Raw genomic sequence first — 18,341 nt, forward strand, 5'->3', positions numbered from 1 at the left:
TATCTATATGGTTTTCAGGTATATTGCATGGTTTGTAATATCATGCTTTGGTGTGGATATTGTTGTCTTATCCAGTTTCATTTATTTGTTTTTAAGAAAAACTTCTAGGTCCTATTTAGATAATTTTATTTATTAATATATTAATATTAAGAAACTTAAACCATGAAAAAATATTTTTATATATGTACTTTTTAATTTATGCATAATTTTTATATATGTACCATTTATTAATTGACTATCTAATTACACATAAATGGGAATGATTGTTGGAGATTTAAATCATTCTTTGAAACCAACAACAAAATCAACAATTGCAACTAACTAAAGGAAACATTACATTTGTTCTTGATTTTAACCTTTGGTGATGGACTCCTGCAATATTTGGTAATGAACCATTGTAATTGTTGGTAATTGTAGCATCTCGTGATTATAGCATTTGGTTATTGTAGTAGTCAGCGATGAGCCATTTTGAATTTTTGTGTTATCTATTGCAAGCACTAACTAGCGATTGCAATGTTTGGTTGTCAACTATTGTAATCCTTAGCCCTCTATATAAAATAATAAAAATAATAATCACAACTAAAATAAAAATTTACAACAGTCAAAAATAAATTAGAAAAAGATACATTTTTAAAAGTTCATTAAGGATCTTGGGAAAAACATATAATTTCGGAAACTTTGATTAGTTTGAAGAGAATGTCAAAATATTTAAGGATGTGTCTTCTCATTCTAAAAGTTGCATAGATTTTTAAAAAAATATTTTTTCATTTATTTTATATCTATTTATCTACATTTTAAATAATATTTAAAATTATATAAAAATAACCTGGTAATTATATTTGCTGAGTGATTTAATTCATTTGATAATATTATATATTTATAAAATTAATATATTTAATACTTGTATCTTCTGAATTTCACACTATTTTTCTTTGGTCGGTTATTCCCAAATTTTCAGTTAAGCACAAAACTACTAGTGCAAAATACATGTATTATCAATAGAGAAGTATAACTGCATGCAATATATTTATGCAAAATACATGTATTATCAATAGAGAAGTTTTTTCCGAATTTCGACCACTGGGGAATTAACATTTCGGCATCGCCAGGGACAGAGAACCGCCAGGGACAGAGAACCGACACGTGGCAACACGTGACTAGTCTGGATCACTTATGTGGGGCCAGAATACCTCTGTATAATTAAAAAAAACAAGTTTTTAAAAAAAAAAAATTAATTGATAATATAGCTTATTTGTTTTTATAAAATGAGTTCCTGTCCGATATTGCACGGGTTCTTTACCTAGTTATGAAAGTAAAATAGCTCCAAATCCCCTATATATTATTTGAGAAGCATTGCAACATTTTTTTGTAGCCACGTGTCATCACTAGAATGATTCTTAGAATCCTTAGAGAAATAGGTTGGTCCATGTAAATATATAATAAGCTTTTTATTAAACCACAATAAATACATTATTAATGTGCTTCATTATTTCCTTAAATAAGATTACGAAATTACCTAATGTTGCTAAAGTATATATGACAATTAATGATTTTGAATAATAAAGATTTGATAAAAATAAGTATGTATTATAATTATATTTGTTAAATTTTAAGCTATTAAAATAAATTAAAAAATCATAGTAACCATATAATAAAAATAAAAATAAATAAAAAAATTATTTATATATTATATTTTAAATTTATAAAAACGAGTATAAACTACTAAAACTGTTAAAAGTTTCACATTCAAATTTTGTGATCTATGATTTAAAACTTTTGTTATGACATGATACAAATAGTTAAAAAATAATATAAGTTGAAATTATAAAGTTTCATTTAATAAGTATCAAAAATAAAAAAATATATAAATATATGAATCATTTTAAATTAAACTATATGCCATAAAAAATACATAAATATCTTAATTTTGAAATTTACTTTGAACATTTTTTGATAAAAATTTTGAAAAAATATTGACAATTTAATTTTTTTAAATATTATAAATTGCTTAAACCATTAATTCCACAGTGAAAATTTTGTTATCACTAATTTAGATTTTTTGCTATAACAGATACAAATGATAAAAAAAAATAAGCAAAAAGCATCATCTAATAAATATTAATATTAACATATACCATATATATGTTACTATCATTTAAATTTAATTATATATCATATCAAATAGAAATTTTTTTTTTTTCGATTTATAAAATTTATATATATGTTCGCACAAATTTAATTATATAAGTAGTAGATAATGATTTTTTTATTCAATATATATTTATTATTTCATAATATGTTATAAACATATTATATATAAATAATTTATATATATAATGTTCATTCCGCGCAAGGCGCGGATCTTAACCTAGTTTAGTTTAAACAGGGAATTATATATTTATATTTGTTTGATCGTAACATCATCGTGTTAATTTAATACAAAACCAATAACAGACTAATTAAATAATAAAGGAAATCAATTTGATCATCTCAAATCAATACGAGGATTGCATTTCTATAAACTAACCAAGATTTGTTCTCCAAGTTAGAAGCCTGTCAATCTATTATAGTAATTAGGAAACTAATTTGATACATGAATATGCTCTTCGGTTATCATCTGTATAAATTAACGAGATTCACGGCACCGATCGGCCGACTCGCATCCTCTTTGGTAACGATTGACTTCTTGCTTCGTGCAGGTGCTAGAATTCGCCGTATCGCAAGCCAAACTGTGATCTCCACTACGAAGATCGCGATAATTTATGTATCTTGCCTCAATATTGGTTGCTGCAAGAGCCAATAACACTACAAGAACTAGAGAGACCAACACTTTGACATTTTTAGACATCCTCATTTATTACTAATGATTTGTTATTTTCCAAATAAATTAAATAAATAAATTTGTAAAAGAAACCCCGGGTAAGAGTTCAATTTATTTTATTTATATATTTAATTTATTTGGAGTTGGATCTGTGGGATTATGAGTAAGAGTTTATTGGTGTTTATATAGTGGAGAATATATGGAATTTAAAAGTTGGTTATTCTTGGATGATGATTAGTAACCACATAACTTTTAGAAAAGGGATATTTTTAGAAAAGAGAGCTGGCAAATGTGTTTTAAATTAATCTAAACATTATATCTCTTGCAACAATGCTACACGTAATTAGCTTTTGCGAAAATAAGGTGAGTTTACCATTTCAACAAATTAGTCACTGGAAACATTTTTGGTTATATTTAGGTTGAAAGTGATAAGCGATCGATAACAATATTTTATTAAGCCCAACTAGATTAAGATCCATAATTTGCACGGAATGAACATTCGGTATATAAAGGTTTTTACGTACATTATTATTAACATATTATACAATAATAAATAATAAATATATACAGAATAATTAAGAAGCAAATAACTATTACATAAATAATTAAATTAGCATGTACACATAAATCAAAATAATCACTATTTTTATTTACAATCTTTTTATACTCATTATGTTTCATATTAAGTGCCAGATAGACTTTTTCGTTACAAAATAAGTGTCGTTTTTAACTTTCAATGCAAAATTTATTAATTTATTCATCAATTTTTTTTATTGGTTTAAATGTGGTTAGGTGTATAGGTAATTTTATTTTTATATAGAAAATATACAAAATTAATTGTTTCCTTAATTTGTGTGCACAAACCCAAAACAACACTTAAAATGAAACAGATGGAGTAATAAATAAATAAAAAAATCATATTTACCTATTTTCTATGGTATATAGTTAAAACTAAATGATATTAACATATATATATAGTATAATTTTTAATATGGTTATCAATTAAATAAGACTTACTACTCATAAGATTTTATGCTTATTTGTATTTTATAACAAAAAACTTAAACTCCTGAAAACAAAAATTTTAATGTGGACTTTTAATAATTTTAATAATTTATAATCGTATTTAAAATTCAGTGTAAATTAAAAAAAAATATTAAGTTCTCAATACTTGTTCAATGCAAATTTAAGAACTAAAATATTTATTTTATATAGTATATATTTAATTTAAAGAGTATTAAATTATACACATTTAATATGAACATCTAATAAATGAGAATTACTATTCATATAGTTTTATGATAATCTGTATCTTATTATAACAAAAATATTTAACCATTCGATCAAAAAAATTTTAATGTGAGACTTTTAACTTTTTTAGTAATTTAAATTAGTTTTAAAAATTCAAAATATAACATATACGAAAAAAAATTAATTTTGATTATTTGGTGAATATGATTGTTTAATTTGTTTTAATAGTATAAAATAAAACAAAAATGAAGAAAGATTTAAAAATATTGTTACCAAATCTTTATCATCAAAATAATTAATTGCAATATATACATTTAATCCTATTAGGTAATTCCATAACTAATATTTAAGGAAAGAAGGAAAATATTATTTTCTACATTAATAATTAATTTATGATTAATTGAATAAAAGAATAATATATAATTAAAGGACCAACTTAATTCTCTAGTAATTCTATGAATCGATGACACGTATCATAGGCTAAAATTTGTAACGCTTTTCTTTTAATATATACAGTAGAACCTCTATAAATTAATAAATTTTGATGGTTCCAACTTGGATCGGTTCAAAACTTGACAAAATCGATAAAATAATAAGTTAATGATTTTTTAGAAATTTCAATGTAAATTTATGGTTGCATTAAAAATTATAAATTAATAATTTATATGTATACATATTTTATATAAGTAAGAACCTATTGTTATATTATTTTATATTCACAGTATAATTATATTTTTTATTTTCTTAACACTTAATATATTTTTGATGAGATTTAGTAATATTATATCTAAAATCACATTTAAGTTCTATACAATATATATTATATACACCAAATAATATAATAAATTTAATATAAATGTCAAATTTCAAAAAAATAACAATTAATGTCTATACACTAAAATCAAATATATTTTTTATCTTGGAATAAATATATTGGATGATCTCTCTGGTAGGTTGGCAACCAAAGAAGACCAAAAATATCCCTCGGAAATTACCTTATGGATCAAGGTCTTGGGAGTTCCATTGGAGTTTTGGGAAGCCCCTACGTTTCGGAGTATTGGCGATGCAATTAGGGAAACAAAAGAAGTAGATTTGGACTATGGCCGGGTGCAAGTGGTGGTTGATGGTTACAAGGAGCTGACTTTTGAGACGACAGTGGATTTTACTGGTGGAGAGTATTATGAAGGAGAAGAGGCTCAGTTTCTTTGAGGTATGAAAAACTGTTTGGATTCTGCAAAACATACTTCAGCCTATGTCACAAGACTGAGAAGTGCCCACTGACCACAAAGAGTCCTAGCAAGACGAAGGAGATCAGAGATGGATCTAAAGGGTGACTAGATGATCAGGCTCGAAGCTACAAAGGTGTAGTAATCAACAGAAATGGAGGAACAAGATAGGGGAAGAGAGAAACGTGAGTACCACGGAAAGGGCAAAGGAAAAATGTTTGAGGAAGCGGACTCAAATTAAATGGGTCAGGGTTGCGGATAGAGATCATAAAAATTACAACAACCATCGCAGTGGCTACTGTGGGGAGGATGAAAACTCTCGTCAAAGAAGCTCCAGAAGGGAGCAGACACGAACTCACTATCAAGACGACCGAGCAAGAACCCCTGGAGGTCCGAGAAGTGATAGAGGTGCACGCAGTGAGGTTCAAATGGATGTGAGGGAAGAAGGGGAGATCAGTGAGCTGGAGCGGCCAAACCAAAAGGATGATAAGGTACACGATCAGGCACCACCTTCCCAAGCTTTCCTTGTTGAGTTAATGGAGACTCAAGGAGAGCTACCAAAGGTAACATCGAAACTTCCGGGTGGGGAACAAGAAACATAATTGGAACAAATGGGTTTAGAGGAAGGTAACAACTTAGTTTCTGATTTTGGTATGGGATTGGAAGAAAATCATAGTGGTAATACTTGAAATGGGAATAAGGAGAATTTGGAGGATGACTTTCACTCATTATCTGATGAGGAGATTGAGGAAGATGTTAGAATGCAGGATGTTGTGGCAGATGATCTCGATGAAAAGAAACATATGGAGGATGCGGAAGGGAGAGAGCAGGTCACTGGCGAGGTGGAGAAGAGGCAGGGAACTCGCAGAAAGGTTCTTAAGCCGTCACTAGCTACAGGAGCTTCCAACAAGATGAAGCTGGCCCAGTTGGTGGCTTCCAAACGTACGGTAGCCAAAGCCGGCATTCGTCATGGAGATCACTCCAAACAGGTGGAGGAAAAGGGTACATAAATCCCAAAGCACGATTCTGCAAAACACTCGAAAGATCCATGAATCAAGCTGATGGAACCCAAAGACTTAAGAAACAAGTTACGTCAATTTTCTTTTCATATCCATTCTCTTCACAAGGAGCCTTTTAAATACAAACTAAAAGTACTAGTGGATAGATCCACAATCCTATAAACTAGGAAACATAATTGCATAACTAAATAAATAAAGATATGGAGATCAAGCTCCTACACTTACGGAAACGTGAAACAACAATAAGGAAATTAGGAAACGCCTTCTATCTTCTTAACCAAGTCTGGTTTGATTTGGTTATCTTGATTGAACCATTTGGTTCGCATCAATACTCCCCCATTCAAAATGAACCTTGTCCTCAAGGTTCTTATGAAAGCTTGTTTATCTTTCCATGTTGCTTCAGTTGGTGAAAGTCCTTGCCGATACATCCATGCAAACGCTTGACTTGTAGACTTAATTTCTTGTTGTTGCTTCCTCCTCTTTGTTTGCATTGTTTTCTTCCTTTTCTTTTTTGGTGAGATCTTTATATCTTCAATGAACTCTTGATTGCATCCCATATCTTATATCACTACAATTTTTTTTTTTTTTTTTTTTGAAAAATAGAAAAACAGAGATAGAAGTTTTTGATACCACAAGGTGGTCCGGATCAAAAACAAAACATGCTTTGATGCCAATTAAGGCCCCTCCTCAAAGCTAAGAGAGTTTGCTCTGATACCAAATGATGGAACCCAAAGACTTAAGAAACAAGTTACGTCAATTTTCTTTTCATATCCATTCTCTTCACAAGGAGCCTTTTAAATACAAACTAAAAGTACTAGTGGATAGATCCACAATCCTATAAACTAGGAAACATAATTGCATAACTAAATAAATAAAGATATGGAGATCAAGCTCCTACACTTACGGAAACGTGAAACAACAATAAGGAAATTAGGAAACGCCTTCTATCTTCTTAACCAAGTCTGGTTTGATTTGGTTATCTTGATTGAACCATTTGGTTCGCATCACAAGCTGCTTCAACGGAGAAGTTACGTGGGCATTTACTGGCTCCTGTTTTTTTTTACAGTTTCTTTTTTTTTACAACAAAAGGCTAGAGAGAAACTAAGTAGATTCCTGATCCAAGAGCCACCTCGGGGGAATCGAATCAACATAAACCATAGCTGCAGGCTGATTTCTAGCACCTCGTGCTAACTTATCCGCCATTGTGTTCTGTGCCCTCGGAATATGCTGAATAGTAAAGGGATGAAAAAATTCCTTACATCGCAGAAACTCCTCCATATGTGTAGTGAACGCCGGCCATTATGTTGGTGTAGACACCATCTTCACCAGTTGAGAGCAGTCAGTTGCAAACACCACTTCTGAGATTCGTAGGGTCTTCATGCACTCCATCGCCCATATCAACGCTTCACATTCGGCATGTAAAGGTGATAGACTTTTGCGAATAGACATGGCACCCATCATAGTATCAGTTGATCCACTTGCTTTATAAACCCATCCTTGTCCTGTGCACACATCTTGTGCTCTCCATGCTCCATCTATATGAGACCTACTTATGTCACCCATACCAAGGGTATCCACATCGTATGACGATCCCACCGATGGAGAATCCTTGGTCTGTGAATCCGTCCACATGACGATTTCTATTTCCGCCGTCCGAAGGAGCTCGAAAGGATCCCTTGTCTGATTCCTATAAATTTTTCCATTCCGATTCTTCCAAATAAACCATAAAATCCAAGGAAAGCAATTCAAATCTGGTTCTTTTGGTAGCCTCCAGAATAGATAATCCATGTTTGTAAAAATAGATGAGGTCGGGAAAATCCCTGGGCAAGATGGAACATTAGATAGTGCCCAAATTTGAAGTGCGAAAGGACATTCAAAAAAGACATGATTAATAGATTCCTCCTCAGCCCCACACAACTGACACTGCGTATCACATTTAATACCACGTGAGTAAAGATTTTTATACACTGGTAAGCAACCCGAAATTATTTGCCAGACAAAATGTTGAAGTTTTGGTGAGCACCGCAGCCTCCACGAATGAGCCAATAGCGGTTTGGTATTGGGTCCCATATCAATATTTTGTTCACCCATATGAGGATAAGATTTCTCAGCACGATATCCAGATTTAACTGTATATCTACCATGATCCGTAAAATGCCAGCCATATGAATCCGGCTTAGGATTCCTACTAATGGCTAGACTCAGTATAGTACTCACATCGTCCTGATGAACATATGCATTGAGTAGATCCAGGTTCCAAGACAGATCAACTGGATTAATGAGATCCTCCACCTTAAGTAATGGATTCAGAAATTGATTTGCAAATTTTGGGGTTGCTGACCTCGGGCGAGGAGCGGGGATCCAAGGATCATTCCATACTGAAATGCTTGAACCTGTTCCCACTCTTTTGATTAGCCATTTGTTAACCAGAGATCTAGCGGATGTAATACTTCTCCACCCATACGAGGGAGAGTATGATCTGATGGGATCCAAAGGATCGGAATTCCGATAATATCGTCCTTTGAAAACTCTTGCAAAAAGCGAATCAGGTTTATCAATTAGACGCCATAGCTGTTTCGCTAATAAAGCTGTAGTAAAATTCTGAATATCTCTAAAACCGATGCCCCCTTCAGCTTTATCTTTACACCCCTTGTCCCACGAAAACCAATGCATACCTTTGGAATTACCATTACCGCCCCACCAAAAATGAGCAACTGTACTCGTAAGTTTCTTTGTCACCGTTTTTGGTAAACGAAAGCAAGACATCACATGAGTTGGCATAGGAGATGCCACTGATTTAATCAAGACCTCCTTTCCACCCTTCGTAATGAATCGAAGAGTCCAATGATTAACCTTATGATTAACCCTTTCATTAAGAAACCCAAAAATCTGTGTTTTAGAACCTCCAAGACTCTCCGGAATCCCCAAATATGTTCCCATACCACCGAGTGTCGTTATACCCAATATCTGTTGAACCTCCAGCCGTGCTACTTCAGGGACTTTATGTCCAAACTGTATGGATGATTTTGAAAAATTAATCTGTTGTCCTGATGCACATTCATAATCTTTAAGAATCTGTAGAATAACCTCACATTCTTGCCTATTAGCTTTACAGAAAAAAAGACTGTCATCCGCAAATAATAGGTGAGATATTGCCGGACTTGCACGTGCAACCTTTAGCCCAGTTAACATTTTTTCCTCTTCTTTCTTCCTAATATTTGCGATTAATGCTTCGGTACATAAAATAAATAAATAAGGCGATAAATGATCCCCTTGTCGCAAACCTCTATTCGGTATAATATGTCCTTTTGGTTGACCATTAATTAATACTTTATATTGTACCGAAGAAATGCAAGCCATTATCCGAGAAACCCATTGTTGTGCAAAACCCAGCTTTAGTAATATAGCTTCAATAAAAGGCCATTCAACTCTATCATATGCCTTACTCATATCCGTTTTTATAGCCAAAAACTTCTCTTTACATGAATTATTTGTCCTCAATCCATGAAACATCTCTTGTGCAATTAAAATGTTATCAGAGATCAATCGCCCAGAAACAAAAGCAGATTGTGTTTCCGAGATCAGGTGAGGTAAAAACCTCTTCAACCGTTGACACAACACCTTCGAAATAATTTTATAACCTACATTACATAAACTGATGGGACGCAGTTCCGTCATTCTACTCGGTCTTAAAGTCTTTGGAATAAGACAAATATTGGTCATATTTATTCTTTCATCCACAGATCCAGACCTGAAGAACTCATTAACCATGTCAATAATATCTTTTTTGATGATCGACCATGCCTGTTGAAAGAACAAAGCCGTCATCCCATCCGGTCCAGGGGCCTTCTCTGGGTGCATCATAAATAAAGCTGATCTCACTTCCTCTTCTGAGGCCCAGGAAGTTAAAATCCTATTCAAATCCTCGGTGATCAGAGTAGGTACCGCATGTAAAAATTCTTCATAACCCACTGGTGATGTCGTTGAAAACAAATCGTTAAAATAATCAACTGCAACTCCTTATATCTCCTCTTCCGATGTAACCCAGTCACCCCCACTATTATGCAACCCCACAATTTTATTCTGGATTTGCCTCTGTTTAGTAAGCGCATGATAAAATTTAGTATTTCGATCCCCTTTAGCATGCCAAGTCGTTCTACTTTTCTGTTCCCAATAAAGTTCTTCATCCCTATAAGCTTCCTTTAACTTCCTGGATACCTCTAATACCTCCTCATACGTTTTAGTATTGTCACCCTGAATTTCTTCCAAAGCCTTCTGCAACGAATTTATTTTTTCCTTACCATAGGGAGGGTTATTTTTCCTCCAAACCAAAATTCCGTGTCGACAATTTACTATTTTATCTACAACACCCGAATTATACCGTGGATTTTCCGTAGACCACCCCTGTGCAATGAAATCCATAAGCCCCTCCATACCAATCCATCGCTTATCAAACCGGAATTGTTTCCTTACTTTGATTAATTTCTCATCTAAACTTGCAACAATGGGCCTGTGATCTGATCCGATCATTCCTAAATATTCCACAAAAGCTGACGGGAACATATTATGCCATTCGACATTTCTTAAAGCCCGATCTAATCGACACCGGACCGTTTGTCCTTGTCGCTTCCCACTCCATGACAAAGTATTTCCTTTTGAAGGAAATTCCAGAAGACCACAGTTTGCAATCATATTATTAAATTGAAGAAAGGTTGATGCATGGCGAATCGCTCCCCCATCCTTTTCATGATTACCTGTTATTTCATTGAGATCCCCAATAACAAACCATGGCTCCACTCTGGTAATATCAATTCGTGTAAGGCGTTCCCAAACATAATCACGCAGACCCTGAACCGGCTCCCCATATACAAAAGAAATAAAAATAGTTTTTCCTTTATAGCTTGTTTCAATATCTATAATCCGATTACTCGAATAAAGTATTGTGACCGGAGAGTCATGACTATGATAAAGAGCCAATCCTCCACTTCTTCCATTAGGATCCACTGTGTGCAAATATTTGTACCCAAAATGAAACTGAAGATTTTGAACAAAGTTAAAACATTGTTTTGTTTCCGATAAAAAGAGAAACATCGGTCTATGTTTGTGCCAAATTTCTCTCAAATAGCTAATTGTATATTTGCTCCCTATTCCACGACAATTCCAACTTAGAATTTTCATAATAATAAATACTTATTTAATTTCTATAACCCTCCTTTATTATCGTAGTACGATAATTGAATTCCATCCAAATTATCACCCGTAGTCCAAATTGGAAAAATTCCATCATGGGAAAACCCCGTCCACAGGTTGGACCTGACTTGGTACCACCTAGCACCTTCTTGTCGGTTTTTATCAAATCTTAAATTGTTATGAGATTGTAGGCGATAAACAAATACCACATTAATCTTATCATATTCCTCATATCCTCCAAACCCACAGGAAAAATTAAACAAACTGCCGTGAAGAACTAACAAAGGCTGCAACATCCATATATACAAACCACATTTTAATATCACTCGCTTCTCGCATCCATCACCACCCCATGATACAAAAGAGATGATCCTAATACACTCAACTACACGATCATAATACCACACCTTATAGACAAAGCAAACAAATACAACCCATAACCTGAAGAACATAGCATCAATAATTGAACCATCTCGTATCACAATATAAACTGTCACCGTAAAAATCTTAATCATAAACATACATAGGTCAGCCCTAAACAGACAAAAAATCTTATCTTCCTGTTTCACTTGAACCCAAAACAAGCCGTAATGTATAGAACTCCAGTCCCAGCTCCAGAGCTCCACCAAAACAAAGGAGCCATTCCACCAAAAATTACTCCTCTTGTCATAAATCATGACTGAATCCGCTTCATACACATCAATACAAACCATACACCCATCAAAATGCTGCATAATACAGCACATATCCAAAGACCAACTTCTCTTTCTAATCACCTTCAAGAAACCAATCACATTTTCCCCCTCCTCTATACACTCCTCAAACCAACTCCACCAAATCGAACTATATCTGCTAGGATGGAAAGAATCTAAAAACACGTACAGCCGATATCCTAGTAAGCGCAACAGTAAACCAGCTACGTACACTTTCTTTGGAGCCTCAAACACACCAACCAAACCAAAATAAGAAAACCGAGAACCAACTCTTTTATTCCAAAACTCTGACATCCTCAGAGACAACATCGAACCAGGAAACAAAATAAAAGTAAACAAGAACTTTCTATCAAAAGCCATGCACTTATTCATACTTATATTAAATTAAAAAACCAGATAATCAGTCTAGGACCGGTTTCGGCTTGAGCGAGGGCTTCTTGTTAGGCACCGGACCCTTGTCCCCCGTCTTATGGCCATGTTTTGCCATTACCTTCTTCCTTGGAGAGACCAGGCTCTGAACCAGTCTCTTCTTTGCGTTCCCTCCCATTGCAGCAGCCGTTATCTTCCCACCTTTCTTCTTCGAAGTCATATTCTCTTTCTCACCTACTACATCAACCTCTTCAACTGTTGGAAAAGCTTCCTCAATCTCCATACCATTTTCATCCGCAGAGATCTCTTGATCGAGCCCTGCCACCTCCTCTTCATCCTCCATCAATTCAAACTCCAAATTGCCATCTTCCTCACCTAATCCTGCCACCATCTCCCCAATCCCCTCTTCTTCCTGAAGTACTTCCTCCAAAAGCTGCTTACCCTCAACCTCCAAAGATGAGAGCTCTACTACATTCTCTCTGTCCGCTTCCTTTGATTCATCAGTGGAGGCCATCTTAGTTGACTCCTCAATGATTTCCCGTGCCTGGATTATTGCTCCTTGATTCTCTTCCAACACCCCCGTTCCAGTCTCCTCTGCAATCTCATTCTCAAACAATAAGCTCTTTGAGCACTTTTATTTGCTTTATCTTTGGCTTCATGCTGGTTTACGTTTGGCTATTGTTATCCTGGTCTTTGAAATGGTCGTTCTACAAGTTTTCTTTATGGAATAAAATTGTTTCGTTAGATTGGTGGTGTTGGTGTAACTTAATTTTTCAAGTGTATGTCTCAGGCTTTATGGGGTTATTTATTTTCATTGTATGCTTTGCTGTCAATGGAAGGCCTTAGAGCACCATTAACTCTCGGTGCTTAAAGGGTGTTTAGCATTTTTTTAATTAAAAAAAAAAGAAGGAGAAGAAGGAGAAAAAGAAAGAGTGCTTAATTAGACATCACAAGCGGATGTTGCTTGTATTGTTTGCGGGTTTACGAACACATGGCGGCCCGCGATTGATCATTCTTTTAATTTTTTTTTTTCAGACAAAAAAATTAAAAAGTTTTTTAAGCACCCCACTTAATCAACTTTAGGATTAATGGTGCTCTTATGGTCTTCCTTCTTTAATTGGTACTTGTTTCTATACGGTAATTGGAGGCAAACGTTGGCTCACTCATCATCATCGCAACAATTAATGTGCTTGGTTTCATCACACCAAACACATGAAAGGACTGGTAGAGCAAACCAAACACATGAAAGGACTGGTAGATCAAAAGAAGATCGATATTTTTTGATTATGTGGAATTTTATCTGTTTAGGAGTTAGTATTTTATGTTTACACAAGAAAATTACAAAGGATCCGGCGGGTGTTAGTGTTTTCAGCTACAACGGCAGAATGTCTTTTTATTTTAACCGATGGGACATGCGTTGTAATAAAACTGGAATAAGGCTATATGTGATAACGGTCAATTCAGGGTCTCTTTATACCTGACTGTCCACATCATGGGTGCCAATCCTTAATTATATTTTAAATGAAAGTTTTAAGTTGGAATTATCGAGAAATGTGGAGTAAATGGACTATAAGTTATCTTAGAGAGATATGACACAAACATAAACCAGATCTTTTATTTTTATCTAAATTAAAACAGGACTTTGAGTTTGTACAAAGATTTCAATTACACTTTGGATTTGATAATCTGGTTACAGTGGTCCCAAATGGAAGGAGCGGTGGATTATCTCTTTTCTATAACAATGAGTATCAGATTAAGTTTCATATAGTTTACATAGTATTCATATAGTTTACATAATCTTATAAATTTCAATTTACATAGTATTCAGTTGTTTATTGTAAATATAAAGTTAGATTTGTACTTATTGTCTATTTTTCTTGTTAATAAAAAGAAATAAAGAACTTAGCATATGTAGAACTATTTTTAGATTCATATAGTTTAAAATATATGATTATATATGTTTATTTTTTAGAAAATAAAAAACCTAGTTCGACTAGTTGAACCAGTTCAACCAATAGCTATAGCGAGTCGATATCCGGTCCGGTTTTAAAACATTGTTTTAGTGTGCGTTTATTTTTAACCGGAGAAGATGTGATTAATTTAAAACACATTTTCGAGCTCTCTTTATTAGTTGGAGGCTGATTACGTCAACTAGTCCCCGTGTTCTTCGTTTCTAAAAATTATGTGGTTACTAATCATCATCCAAGAATAACCTAGTTTGAAATTCCATATATTCTCCACTATATAAACACCAATAAATTCTTCCTCGTAATCCCACAGAGCCAACTCCAAATAAAGTTCAATATATAAATAAAATAAATTGAACTCCTACCTGGGGTTTCTTTTATAAATTTATTTATTTAATTTATTTGGAAAATAACAAATAATTAGTAATAAATGAGGATGTCTAAAAATGTCAAAGTGTTGGTCTCTCTAGTTCTTGTAGTGTTCTTGGCTCTTGCAGCAACCAATATTGAGGCAAGATACATAGATTATCGTGATCTTAATAGTGGAGATCACAGTTTGGCTTGCGATAAAGCGAAGCCTAGCACCTGCAAGAAGCAAGAAGCCAATCATTACCACAGAGGATGCGAGACGGTCGAGCGGTGCCGTGGATCTGCTTAAATTATACAGATGATAACCGAAGATCATATTCATGCATCAAATTAGTTTCCTAATTTGGTCAATTTATAAAAATGCAATCCTCATGTTAATTTGAGATGATCAAATTAATTTCCTTGTTATTTAATTAGTCTGTTATTGGCTTTGTAATTGATTCTAACACGATGATGTTACGATCAAATAAATATGAATATTATTTGTTCTCTATTTAAACCAAATATTGTTCACTGAGCTATTATAAACAAACGATTTTAGAAACTCAATTAGCCAAAAGAAGAAATAAACCATTAATATCGAAAACATTTATTGTATATTCTTTTTCCACCTAGGAAATGCAGCTGTAAATCGTTTTACAAGAAATATTTTAATGTTTTGTTTAAGGTACATTTGTTGAAATGTCCTATTTTCAAAAATAGAAAAAAGAATGGTATCCCTCAAGGAAAAAACTGTAAAAAAGGTAAACCCTCTTCTGAAATTACCATTTAATCTTTTTTTAACCAAAATATCATTATTGGTTTTACAAAAAATTAAAAATAAAATACAAAATAACACTTTACTTTCAATTCTTCAACGGCTCTCTTCCATATCAGATACTTAGGTTCATACCTTCAAGCATCAGCATCATTTTCTCTGCTGTTAGATCTCCGTTTATATTTGATAAATTAAGTTAATTTATTGGTGGAATGCAAAAAGATTATATGCGATTTGACTGACAGAAACTTCAAAACCATATCTGAGACACTAGATATGATTTATGAACAAAGGCGTTTATATTTGATAAATTAAGTTAATTTATTGGTGGAAGGCGAACATATTTTATTTGATTTGATTGACAGAAACTTCGAAAACAGTCCATTGTTATAAGTTCTATGAACAAAGGCGAAGTCTTTTTTTTTTATGGTTGCCTTAACAATGTTGTTCTCTTACCGCTACGATTCACTATACCTTGTTGTCTTTCTAAAAAAATGTTTTGCAATGTGTCTTCGGATCTACTGACGCAATTTTTATTATGCAGATAATGTTGCACTTAATTACTGTTTTTGGACAGTGGAAGATAGATCATGGTGGCTGGGAGTTCATTCTTGATCCAAGTAAGAAGGGGATTGCTTTGTTTGTTGAAGACGATACAGAATATGAAGATTTTCTCTGCATGGTTTGTGAAAATTACAAGATTAGTGAGATGGAAGCGGTCGAGTTTGCTTATATGTTGCCTAAACGTATATTTCAGCAAATGCCTAGGAACACTCCTCCGATTTTCTTGAGGAATGACATACAACTTGCAAGCTTTATCACATTGTTCAAGACAGACATAATGTGTATTTATGTCTCATTGACTGCAAACAAATGTCATCATGATGTGAACATAAATCAAGAGTGAAACCATTAAATCTGGTATCAGAGAGAATGTTGCTGCAGATTTTGGTAGTTTTGGAAATGTTCCGTACGAGACCATGAAGCCATCACATGAGACTATGAATCAGCAACCACATGAGACTATGAAGCCATCACAACTGTGGAAGAGTGAAACCATTAAGTCTGGTGACATATTCAGTGGCAAGAAGAAACTAATAATGAAATTACGCAAGCTTTCAGTGATCAAAAGGTTTGACTTCATCATCAAAAAGTCTTGGAAGCATTTATTTTACGCAAAGTTCTTCGTTCCTGGAAGATATGTGCTGCAACTATGTCGAAATCATCTCTAGAATTCCTCATTCGTAAATATATTGATCTTCATACATGCTCTACGGCCAATAGGTATTCTCGCTACCGACAGGCAAATGCAAAATGTATTGGCAAGATGTAGGTTGAGGGATTTAGTGGTGGCAATGATCTTAAAGGAATCCGGCCTAAACATATAATGGACTGTATAAAGGCTGTTTATCAAATTGTTATCGTTTATTGGAAGGCTCATAGTGCATTAGCATATGCACGAGAGATGGTTAAAGGCACTCATGCATGTGGCTATAAGGACTTGCCTTCGTATCTATACAAAATAACACATGCCAATCCATGTACAATAATAGAGCTTGAACTTGATGCTGAGAAAAGGTTTAAGTATTTGTTCATTGCTTTTGGCGCATGTATCAAAGGCTTTCCGTTCATGAGGAGGGTTATTGTTATAGATGGAGCACATCTAAGTGGTAAGTTCAGGGATGTTATGTTAGTGGCTGCATGCCAGGATGGAAATAAAGGTATATATCTTATAGCTTTTGAGATTGTAAATGCAGAGGATGCAGCTGCATGGGAATAGTTTTTTACTCAGCTGCGTGGTGTGGTACCTGACAGTAAAAATATGGCTTTCATCTCTGACCGATGCCCAGCAATAGCCAAGGCACTTATGATTTTTTTCCCTGAAGCTGATAGGGACATAAGCTTATATCACATTGGACAAAACATGACATGTTTCAAAAAGCCAATGGTATATTTGGTGAAAAAGGCTGCCCGAGTATATCGACAGGTGGAATTTGACAAAATTTTTGAAGTCATTTGACGTCAAGACAGCAAACTACTCAACTATTTGGAAACTGCAGATATTAGAATGTGGGCTCGTTCACATTTTCCAGGAGACATATATGATATCATGACAAGCAATTTTACAGAATGCATTAATGGCGTGCTTAAGGAGGACAGTGCGTTTCCTATGCATATTTTGTGGATTCCATTAGAAATATGTTATCAGGATGGTTTGCGGAAAGACGAGAGAAAGCTGCCTTGTTCAAAACAAACCTCACAGAAGAAGCTGAACTTACACTGCATATGAGACACGCCAACATGGGTACATTAACTGTACAACATATTGATTCAAACCGTAGCTATGTTACTGGTTGAGATTTTAATTGTATGGTTGATCTAGAAAAGGTATGAAAACATAGACTTTCACTTCTGCCATGTTCTCATTTGTCTCAGTTTTGATTCATACACTTCCTTTTTTTTTTGCAGAGGAGTTGTACATGTAAGCAATATGATCTCGAAAAGATACCCTGTGAACACGCAATTAAAGTGGCTAAATGTCGGAATATTGTTGAAGCTACTGGTGGATCCTCTTTACACAAAGGGCTACTTGGTTGAAGCGTACACAGATCCTATAAACCCTACAAATGAAGATTTGATCCCACCAGCCGATGTACTT

At 33.8% G+C, this 18,341-nt stretch overlaps 3 protein-coding genes across 3 annotated transcripts; 1 reads left to right on the forward strand and 2 right to left on the reverse strand.

Annotated features, from left to right (window-relative positions):
• Positions 1 to 971: 971 nt before the first annotated feature.
• On the reverse strand, positions 972 to 2,985 carry LOC103830716 (protein RALF-like 9). The gene is made up of 2 exons (XM_033282277.1): positions 2,528 to 2,985; positions 972 to 1,192 (listed from the first exon to the last, which is right to left on the reverse strand). Exon 1 carries the CDS (start codon positions 2,852 to 2,854, stop codon positions 2,627 to 2,629), a length of 228 nt encoding a protein of 75 aa, XP_033138168.1. The 5' UTR covers positions 2,855 to 2,985; the 3' UTR covers positions 972 to 1,192; positions 2,528 to 2,626.
• Positions 2,986 to 7,616: 4,631 nt separating this feature from the next.
• LOC117126872 lies at positions 7,617 to 11,507 on the reverse strand. Its single transcript, XM_033276071.1, has one exon. It carries the CDS (start codon positions 10,179 to 10,181, stop codon positions 7,617 to 7,619), a length of 2,565 nt encoding a protein of 854 aa, XP_033131962.1. The 5' UTR covers positions 10,182 to 11,507.
• A 3,346-nt stretch (positions 11,508 to 14,853) lies between these two features.
• Positions 14,854 to 15,474, forward strand: LOC103830706 (protein RALF-like 15). The gene has a single exon (XM_009106524.3). It carries the CDS (start codon positions 14,987 to 14,989, stop codon positions 15,212 to 15,214), a length of 228 nt encoding a protein of 75 aa, XP_009104772.1. The 5' UTR covers positions 14,854 to 14,986; the 3' UTR covers positions 15,215 to 15,474.
• The last annotated feature ends 2,867 nt before the right edge of the window (positions 15,475 to 18,341 follow it).

Source organism: Brassica rapa, chromosome A01 (genome assembly GCF_000309985.2).
Source record: "Brassica rapa cultivar Chiifu-401-42 chromosome A01, CAAS_Brap_v3.01, whole genome shotgun sequence".
NCBI classification, from domain to species: domain Eukaryota; kingdom Viridiplantae; phylum Streptophyta; class Magnoliopsida; order Brassicales; family Brassicaceae; genus Brassica; species Brassica rapa.

Bases quoted from the DNA above. Each gene is read 5' to 3' on its own strand.
- LOC103830716 (XM_033282277.1), bottom strand. From the start codon at position 2,854: ATGAGGATGTCTAAAAATGTCAAAGTGTTGGTCTCTCTAGTTCTTGTA.
- LOC117126872 (XM_033276071.1), bottom strand. From the start codon at position 10,181: ATGATGCACCCAGAGAAGGCCCCTGGACCGGATGGGATGACGGCTTTG.
- LOC103830706 (XM_009106524.3), top strand. From the start codon at position 14,987: ATGAGGATGTCTAAAAATGTCAAAGTGTTGGTCTCTCTAGTTCTTGTA.